The sequence below is a fragment of the Diabrotica virgifera genome, chromosome 5 (assembly GCF_917563875.1).
Source record: "Diabrotica virgifera virgifera chromosome 5, PGI_DIABVI_V3a".
Lineage (NCBI taxonomy): Eukaryota > Metazoa > Arthropoda > Insecta > Coleoptera > Chrysomelidae > Diabrotica > Diabrotica virgifera.
Genome location: NC_065447.1, coordinates 12,001,375 through 12,011,680, shown reverse-complemented (window position 1 = coordinate 12,011,680; position 10,306 = coordinate 12,001,375). Strand labels below are relative to the sequence as shown.

General features: G+C 34.6%; 1 protein-coding gene across 1 annotated transcript; it reads left to right on the top strand.

Annotated features, from left to right (window-relative positions):
• The first annotated feature begins 2,976 nt into the window (after positions 1-2,976).
• LOC114333637 (uncharacterized) lies at positions 2,977-8,021 on the top strand. The gene is made up of 2 exons (XM_028283605.2): positions 2,977-3,143; positions 6,289-8,021. Exon 2 carries the CDS (start codon positions 6,296-6,298, stop codon positions 7,979-7,981), a length of 1,686 nt encoding a protein of 561 aa, XP_028139406.2. The 5' UTR covers positions 2,977-3,143; positions 6,289-6,295; the 3' UTR covers positions 7,982-8,021.
• The last annotated feature ends 2,285 nt before the right edge of the window (positions 8,022-10,306 follow it).

The following is a 10,306-nucleotide window of genomic DNA, read 5'->3' as shown; positions in this document are numbered from 1 at the left end:
AGAAGGTTTTATAAAATGCTACTGCAATAAGAAATGCTCTTCAAAATTATGTAAGTGTAGAAGGTCTAACGCAGTGTGCAACTCTAAATGCCATAATGCCTCAACATGTGAGAATAAACACTATTTTTTTTATTTTAATTACGACAATATAAAAATAATAAACATTAAAATTAAAAAATGGTGTTTTCTTAAACCTAATCTAACAAATTACGACATTTTAATAGCTGATCGGAGTTTGACTAGTCAAACTCCGATTTTATAAAATTAAATTTCGACCTTTGCCTGACCAACTTAGTCTCTCCTAGGATTGACTAGTCAAAGGCCGAAACTGTAATTTATTTCGGGCTTTGACTAAGAGCGTCAGTCAGACCTGAGGATTGCCTAGTCAAACCTAGGAGTGCCTGAAATTCGGGCTTTGACTATAACATATATAATAACGATGAAAATATCGAAAGTCTGTTCAGATTGTTACATTGCTGTAAAATGGAGCAAGTCAAAGGGATGTACCAAGATAATTAAATGTTCATCATTGTGCAGATTTGTAAACTGTGCAGAAAACTTACCAATGACACAACAGTCAGAAAAGATCGCGTTCACACTTTTGCAACACTAACTGATACAATGCTACAAAGGCATATTCAGCAAGCCCAAGTTCAGTATTCGAAGCAGGTTAAGAGCACAATGTTTGACAGCTTGCAGTCCAGCAACGGGTAACTAGTTACTGCTGCCCACAAAAGATGGGGACTTGAATTTGCCCCTGAACACATCTCATTTGGACAACGAGCGATTGGGAAAAAGTGTTGTTTGCGAATAAGTGTTGTAAATTATTATTACTAATTTATGATAAAGATGGTCGAAATGAGATCTACAGAAGAGCTGGGTAATGTTACGCTGCCTGTATTCGGCCGGGGGTTTATTTGCAATAGTTTTCTGCTAATGCAAGATAATGCGAGACCACACGGCAAGGATTGTACTACAGAATCTTGAAGATGTTGGTATTCCAAAAATGGACTGATGTCCTTAAAGTCCAGACCTTAACCCTATTGAGCATATATGGAGGCTTCTCCAAAGGCGTGTAAGACGTCATATCTGCTTCAACAACATGTGAAGAGCTTTGAAATGCTTCCATCGAAGAATGGGCCACTTTATCCCAAAGGAACATCTAAACATGATTAGTTCTATGTCAAATCGAATGATGAGTGTTATCTAGAACCGTGGTGGCAATGCACATTATTAAAACGAGTTATACTTGCCTCTTATTGACTATAATTTGTGAAATAAAAATATGTTACTGATAGTATTTTTATTTTTCAAAATGTCATCATTTTAAATCTTATTTTTCATGATACTTAACAAACCCATCCATCAAGAATTAAACAATATTAAAACATAGCATATTATTTTAATTAAATCAAATATTTTCATAAAAAAAAGTTGATTTTTTCGTAATTATAGTTAACCCTAGAGGTTCATCAAGCTGGAAATTTTTATGGTACTGAATACAGAATCCAAATCTGCAATAAAATGGGGGGTTTGCATTTAAGATACCTCAGTTGCCCCTTCCAACCTCAGGGGGTGGGGTTGGGGGGTCGTGTTTAGTGTTCAACTATTCTAAATGGGAAACAAGCCACAATTTAACTAAACAAATTATTTTGTTAACGTTTCGACGTCCACATCGGATGTCGTCAACGGACGTCGAAATGTTAATAAAATTGTTTTTTAGTTAAATTGTGGCTTATTTCCCATTTAAAATAGTTGATTGCACAAATGCTACAAGGAAATAGCTTCAAAACAACATTAAGAAACGTGTTTAGTGTCATTCGATGTTTTTTTTTACAAAACACATGTTTTTTAATTGTTTTTCTTTGAAACTGAGTTTCTCGAGATATTGGACCTTTTCCAAAATTTAGAATAAATCGTATTGGATCGTCTGGAAGGTGAAAATATTCAAATCAATATTTTCTTAAAAATCTAATCAAAAATATAAACCTCCTCCAATAGGACTCGTTGTTTATGAAGTTTAATTATCTCTGTTATATGGATGATTTGGCATTAATGGAAATCCTAAACTAACTATAGTGTGTTTTTAAACCAGGAGAAGTAAACTAAAAAGACAGATTCACACCGAATAAAGTCACTAAAAAAATCACCAAATACATCTTCCTTTTTGGTTGATCCAATCGGCCTTCAACGGTAACCCATACATATTATATTATACTAATACGTCGCTAAGGGTTCTAAAAACAACTGTTTTTTAAATAAACGTAGACTAAAAATCTAAAAATTAAAAGAATAACGCAGAAAACACAAAAAATTGTCGATATAACTTAATTAAGCTATGAAATGCCAGTTGTGTCAAAATTTCATAAATGTCATTAGTGTCAAAATTTTATAAGAGTGTAGTAAACTTGCCTGATGTTGGACCAATTACAAACAAGCATTACGGCGCGGTAAATTTGAATTACTCCTCTTGGTTTAAAAACAGACCATAGTACATATTATTATGCAAAAATAAACTGTAAAAACATTACGTTTTTACATGCATATGTATTTGTCTGCTGTTTTTACCATTTTTATGTATGTTGTTCAACATTGGCTTGATCTTATGGATCTTTAGCATCTTTTATAACCAGACATTGTTCTAACTCTGGTTTTTATTTGTAGCATTTAGTGACTTGTAACCGTTGACCTGATGATGCTCTGCAACCCATAGAGAGCGAAACCGGTCGTCGGAAGTACACAATTAAATGATTGAGAGTACGTATGTCTTTTACTTCATTTAAAATGAACTCTCACATGCAACCCATTCAACATGTAAAAACATTCTCGAGTGATATTTGTACCCTATAGGTAAATCAACTAGGTACTCCTACGAACTCTCTACTAACTTTGTTAATGTAACTTCTAAGTTTTGGCGAGATAATCACAAAAAATATTCTGAGAAATCTTAAATTTGGCAACGTTGTAGGAGGATCCAGTCTCTCTCTCTACGTAATGTGGAAACACCGGCAACCGGCACTCGGCATTTCACCGGTTCGATTCCAACTATAGAAATGATGTAAAATTGATAAAATCATTATCATATTTACAATTTGTTTAATGTTTATACACAATGTCAAATATCTTTTGAATTATTAACGAAGGTAAGTCATTTTAAAATTGTTTACTGTTTGCTGATACATTATCTGGGCAGTATTGATATTGTAGCATAACCTCACTTTCTAATCTAGATACATATTATTATTAATTTGTTTTGTTATTTTAGAAGTTGTAATTTGTATAATTTGTGGTATAGTTATCTGATTTTAATTTCCTTTATGTAGATTGGCTAGCTCCAGCTAATTGCACGGACTATTTAGTGTTGTTTAATTGGGCATGTTACAAGGGGAGTTTGAAAAGTTCTTTAATTAATTGGAACAAAGGGAAGAGGTATTTTGCAATTTAAGTTGAGTTTATATGGTCTAGTTTGCATTATATACGAGGTAATTATAGTTGAGCGTAAATTAATTGAATATATGCTCCTCTTAAAAACTCAACATCAACTTCACTGGAATTTCTTCGAATTATTTAATACAATATTAATTACTTTAACACGTTGACGGACAGAACGTCTTCTTCTTCTTCTTAAAGTTCCCTCTCCTATCGGAGGTTGGATATCATAATGGCTATGGTCACTTTGTTGGCTGCTGCTCTGAACAGTTGTAATGAACTACAGTTAAACCATTATCTAAGGTTCCTTAGCCAGGAGATGCGTCTTCTTCCTATGCTTCTTCTTCCTTGGATCCTTCCTTGCATAATAATTCTCAGCAACTCGTATTTTTCTCCTCTGGTAATGTGACCCAAATATTCCAGTTTTCTAGTTTTTATACTCTTCATAATTTCTAACTCCTTATTTAAACGTCGTAGCACTTCATCATTGCTAATCCTTTGAACCCACTGAATTTTCAATATTCTTCTGTAACACCACATTTCGAACGCTTCTATTTTTCTTATGTGTTGTCTCTTCAATGTCCAAGCTTCCATTCCGTATAGCAATATAGAAAATATGTAGCATCTTATAGCCCTCAATCTGAGAGGCAACTGAAGGTCTTTGTTTGTAAGCAGTGTCTTCATTTTTATATATTTTTTAAATTTTTATACAGAACGTCTATAGACGTCTAATTTCTTACATTTTTTCTTACAATTTTTGAACATCAAAAAGACTAAATTCATGATTGTAACGAAGAAGTTATACACCAATGTGAATTTAACCATAAATAATCATCCAGTTGAAAGAGTTACGTCCTACAAATTAATATTTAGGGATTTGCTTCACTGATACTAATGACCAGACAAGAGAAATCAAGAGGCGAATAGAGCCAGAGAGACAATCGTTTGTCAAACTGAAAAAGTTCCTATGCAGCCGGGACATAAATATAAACTTAAGAACAAGAATGTTAAGGTGCCATGTTTTCTCCGTTCTGTTGTACGGCATGTAAGCTTGGACACTGAAAAAGATAAACATCAAAAACATTGAGGCATTCGAGATGTGGTGTAACAGGAGAATGGAAAATACCATGGACAGAAAGAGTAACAAATCAGGATGTTTTGCTGAAGATGGGGAAGGAATGCGAAGTCATAAAAACCATACAAACGAAAAAACGGGAATATCTAGGCCACATAATGAGAGGAGAAAAGTACTCTCTGCTAAGACTCATAATCCAAGGAAAAATCTCGGGAAATGTTGGACGTAGGAGGATTTTCTGGCTGCGAAATTTAAGGGAGTGGTATGGGTGCAGTTCAATACAGTTGTTCAGAGCTGCAGAAACAAAGTTAAGATTGCTGTGATGGTGGCCAATCTCCGATAGGAGACGGTACTGCAAGAAGATAGTTTTCTCTCTTTAGCTGTCAGCTTTCAATCTCTCATTCCCATATCTCTGACATATTCTATGACTACATCTCTCCATTTCTTCCTTGGTCTTTTTTCTTGGTTTTTCTCTCTTTTTTATTGTCCTCAGGTACTCTCCAAGCTATATTCTTGACTTGTCTATTACTTCGTATTCTTTCTAGCTGCCCGATCTATTATAGTCTACGTTCTTTTACTGCTTTTGTTGGAGACTACTTTTCTACCCAACAATCTGTGAAGTATATTTCTTTCTCATGCTTCCCATTTGTTCTGTCTACTTTTGTTCATAGTCCATGTCTCGGCAGCGTGTAGCATTGTGGGTCTAGTTATATGTATAGTCGGTCCGCTATAACTTTTCCCATGCGGTACAATTCATTTTCAATCAAATTAAGTCAAAACAGAAAGTGAAACGTACGCCGATGTGTGTAGTATATAGTATACAGTATACAAAATGTATATACACATCGACTTTCGTTTCAATTTATGTTGTGACTTAATTTGATTGAAAATGAATCGTACCGCATGGGAAAAGTTATAGCGGACGGACTATAGTTTTGTATACTTTTATTTTTGTACTACGAGATATATATTTGGCCTTAATTATTTTGTTCATTTTGTTCAATTTGTTCAGCACGTCTGTTGCTCTTTGTCAGTCTCAGGTTGATTTCAGTTTCTTCCTTACATGTCTGACCAATACGGTACCTAGGTACATAATAAATATTCGCCCACCCTCACTTTAAAACGCATTTCAATTTTTGTCAATAGGACACTAAAAGATATCGATTTTTTACCGTCAAGTTGATACAAATTCTATTTAAAAAATTAATTTCGCGCCCGTAGCTACATTCAGAATCGGCGGTCGCTTCAAACGTTGTTCCTGTGAGAACAGTTCGTTCTACACAAAAAGTACTAATCGATATTTTTGTTCAGAATTATCTTAAGTGTAAGCATATTTAATTATTTTTAATAGTGTTTAGACTTCGTCACATCACTTGGAACTTTTTTGTTTGAATTTTTTGTTGATATCTTGAATTCAGTTGATCTTATGCTCGTCAAATTTTGACGTTTTTTTTTTGAGAAAAGTGATTTTAGTTGAAGTGTTAACTCTAAGCGAGCTCGCACACCAAAGCAATATCCCTACATCGCATAACATACATTGCGGAAAGATACGCATTGAGTGTCACATCTGGGTTTCGGTGAACGAAAGTCCACCGAAAGTTCCCGAAAATTCACCGAAAACCAGATGTGACACTCATTGCGTATCTTTCCGCAATGTATGTTATGCGATGTAGGGATATTGCTTTGGTGTGCGAGGTGCGAGCTCACTAAATCACGTATGTGTGCAGTTTATTTCCAAAAGTATTAAGAAAAAAATCGAACTGAAACTTCATATTTGGTTTCAGATCCACCATGAACGTAGAACAAAATTCATTATCCCACTACCACAAGGCACTACTAGCCACCAGTGCAAGCACCATATTGCAGTCAGGATTACTACTAGATGAAGATTTGCAAATTCTGATAAACTTTTACAAACACGATCCCTCAATCACATTTCCAGTCTATACTCCATCTTTATTTTTTAGAATAGGCCTAGCCTCATTTGTGGGAAGCCTTGTGTTAGCTAACAGATTCACAAAATGGCTCGTATTACCTTCAACAATGATGGCGACTGTAGCAACTGTGGTAGAAGTAAAACAGTCTCGCAAAATCACAAACAGAAAAGAAATTGTGGAAAATGTAGTAAATATTTCGAAAAAGATCAACACACTGAATAGTTCTATAAAAAAATATTTAAAAACGAGAATTGATATAAAAGACAAAAGCCAAAATGAGTTCTTTCAAGGCTACAACATACAAACTCACGAATTTTTGAAAAATATGAGGGACGACGAAAAAATGTTTGTCGTAACCATCATGAATAATTTGGAAATCCTTACGAACTATTCTGATAACCTAAAAGACGATTTTAACTTATTTAAAGACTTCAAACCTTTAGACAAAGTACAACTTGAAAATATAGAAGATGGATTAAAATTCATAATTCAAGTACAGGATCTTCATATTTGGATAATATCAAAGTTACTTAGCTATATTAGTACCGTATCTCTTGGTCCAAATAACAAGCTTGATGCAGCAGCTGTAAATACCTTATTTGATGTAACACTAGATTCTTTGTTGCGTTTTTTAAAAAATCACTACGAAGTAACGAGAAAATCGTTTGCTAGTTTGCGTAGTTCTGTTCATACATTACAACAAATCAGAACGGCCAAAAATGACAAGCCAATCATATCGAATAAGCTGCAAAATACTTTGATGTCAGCTTTAGATAATATATCGATAATTTACGAAAAATCTCAAACTATTTTAACTCGTTTAGAAGTTAGTGAAAGTGAATCTTCTGAGCACCTAGATACAGCTCTTCTAGATCTTAGAAATCATACATACGCAGCATATGAATCGGTTGATTTACTGTGTCGATTATATGGTATTTTAACGTCTCAGAAAATACCAGCTGAGGAAGCAAAAGTGATACAAGTGAACAGCAACACAGCAAAGCTTCCTACCATCAACTACGACGATGATGTCAATGTTGTTGAAGAAAATTATGAGCTGTACTTGGACAAAGATTACGAAGAATCTGTAGAGGAATCAAGAAGCCATAAAGATGAATCGTCTGCTTACTTAGGCTTGATGTTGGCTGAATTACAGCAATCTTTGAAGAAACATGAGAGGTTTATAGAAGCCAAGAAAAAAAGAGGAAGTGTTGACCTCAAAGAGATTGTTGAAAAGGAAGAAGTGCCTTGTTTTAATTTGGATGAATTAAAATGTGACGTAAAAAATGAAGACAATAAAGAAGTCGATAATGGCGCAAATGCAGCTGTAGCTAGTTTGTCCGTTGTTGAACAACCCATATCTCCTGTTCCTCCTCCTCCACCACCTCCAATGATTCCAAAAGTGTTTCAGCTGGACGATGTTTTACCTGCTGAGCCACACTCTAGGTCGATGTTTGAAGGGATTAAGATGTTGTCTAGTCAGTTAGCTAGGGACGAGGAAGTATTTGGTGAATCAGGAGAGGAAGACGAAGATGATTAGTGTGTTAACTGTGCATTGAATAAAATATAAACGAATTTAATACTGTATTTTTTTTGTAACAATAGAATCACTTTCTAGATCTAATAAAAATCCTGCTGGTAATTGAAAGGAAGGTTCTCAGAATTATATTTGGCCCTCAAACAGATGAAGTGACAAGATACTGAAAACATCGTCTGACATACAAAAGTTAACCGGATAAGATGGGTAAGTCATGTGGGAAGATCGTAGGAAGACTCCGGAAGTTAAAGAAAGTTTTTTTTTGAGAGACCAGACGATAGATCAGTAGGCCATCCCAGAAAAAGGTGGAAGGATGATGTTGAAGCCGATTTATCTCGGATTGGGGTACAACAATGAGAAGCGCAAGATCGTAGAAGATAGTGGGCCATAGTGGATGTGGCGAAGACTCATCCCGACTTGTAAAGTCACTCAAGAAGAAGAAGAATAAATTTTTTCTTTGTCGTCTGTAGAATCCTCTAACCTTTTATAATTCTGATGTATTTTACAGCATCTATATTCCCTGTTAACTGTTGTTAACATTTTTCAGATGCAACTTTGACAATTCACTAGCTCCACTTATACCTACATATCCAGAACACATTTTATCTGAGTTTTGGAACGAATAATTTTTCTCTCAATTCTTTGTGTTTTATGCCCATGACAATCATGTCACGTAAAGCTTTATCTAATTCGTACCTATCTTATATTTCTTTGTAACTAGAACAAATGTGATTTTATTTTCCGTTTCCATATTTTACGAATAAACAATGTTTAGACTGTACGGAACAATTTTTAAAAGAGCTCATATGTGAAGAACACCATCCATACGAATCAGAGGAATAAAGTAGCTTTAGGGCAGGTACAGAAGAAACGTTGGCTAGAAGAGCCGAAGAGTTGTTGCCTGTAGTTATGGTAGATCACGAAGGCGTATGACACGGTACCCATTAATAGACTATAAGAAGTACTAGGAAAAAACAGCATAAATGTATCTATTATACAGAACAGATACACTGGAAGAACTATGCAAAAACTCGACATCCAAAATAAACTGGAAAAAAAATATCAAAAAATTTGAAAAAAATCCTTTGTAAAAGGTATAAAATTTTATTAAAATCCCTTTAAAGGGCTACATCACAACAAAACGTTTTCGATTTTTATAAAAAATCATCATCAGTGTTAGATAAACTGGATGCCAGCTGAGCCACAAAAGAAAAATATCCGGGTAAAAACCCTTGATAACATATATGTAACATAAATGCGTTAAAAGTGCATACTTTAATGAAATGCCTTATGATGGTCACATGGCAACTAGGATAATGCCCTAAGGTAATGTATTGAAATTTCCCAACCCGTGGGATCCAAATGAGTTGTTTACATTTCAATGAGTTAATGGCAACTGTATGTTACATTTTACATTTAAAGGGTTTTTACCCGGATATTTTTCTTTTGTAGCTCAGCTAGCATCCAGTTTATGTAACACTGATGATTTTTTATAAAAATCGAAAACGTTTTGTTGTGATGTAGCCCTTTAAAGGGATTTTAATAAAATTTTATACCTTTTACAAAGGATCTTTTCCAAATTTTGTGATTGATGGTATACAGCCAACTACAGGAAAAACATTCCTTTTCCTTGTGAAAATATCAAAAGGTTTCCTGGTCACTAAAGAACTAAGGCAAGGATGCTGTGTATCGACAGAGTATTCAATAAAATAATATAAATTGATGAAGCCCTGAGATAGTGAAAGAACAAGTGCCATGGAAGTGAACTAGGTACCGATAGGAGATATGATAGTCTAAACGCTGCACTATGCAGATGAACAAATTGTAACTGCACAGGACAAGGAAGATCTTGAATATATAGCAAGGGAATAGAAACGGAGGATATAGAAGGGGATATAGAAGGGAAGAAACGGAGAACCTGAACCTGGAACAGTAGACAATTGCAAGATGCAATGAGTATATGCTGACGAAGAAAAAATTAAAGAAGTGATAGTAAAGGGAAGACAGGTGATAGGAGTCTTGAATTCAGTAGTGTGGCAAAACAATTAAACAGAAAATAAAAAACGGATTTAAAACAGAATATTAAAACCAGTACATATTAACCTGAAGTACAACGCTGAATTACTAGTCACTGAGATGGATTTATGAAGGAGATCAGCAAGAAGATCTAGACTAGATCACATAAGAAACGACCACACTAAGAAACGATCACATAAGAAACAAATGGTGACAGAAATAACAATCATAGATAACATCGAAAGATAACAGCTAGTACGGTGCGGACACATAAGACGAATGTAGGAAAGAAGAATCTCAAAAAAGTGTTAG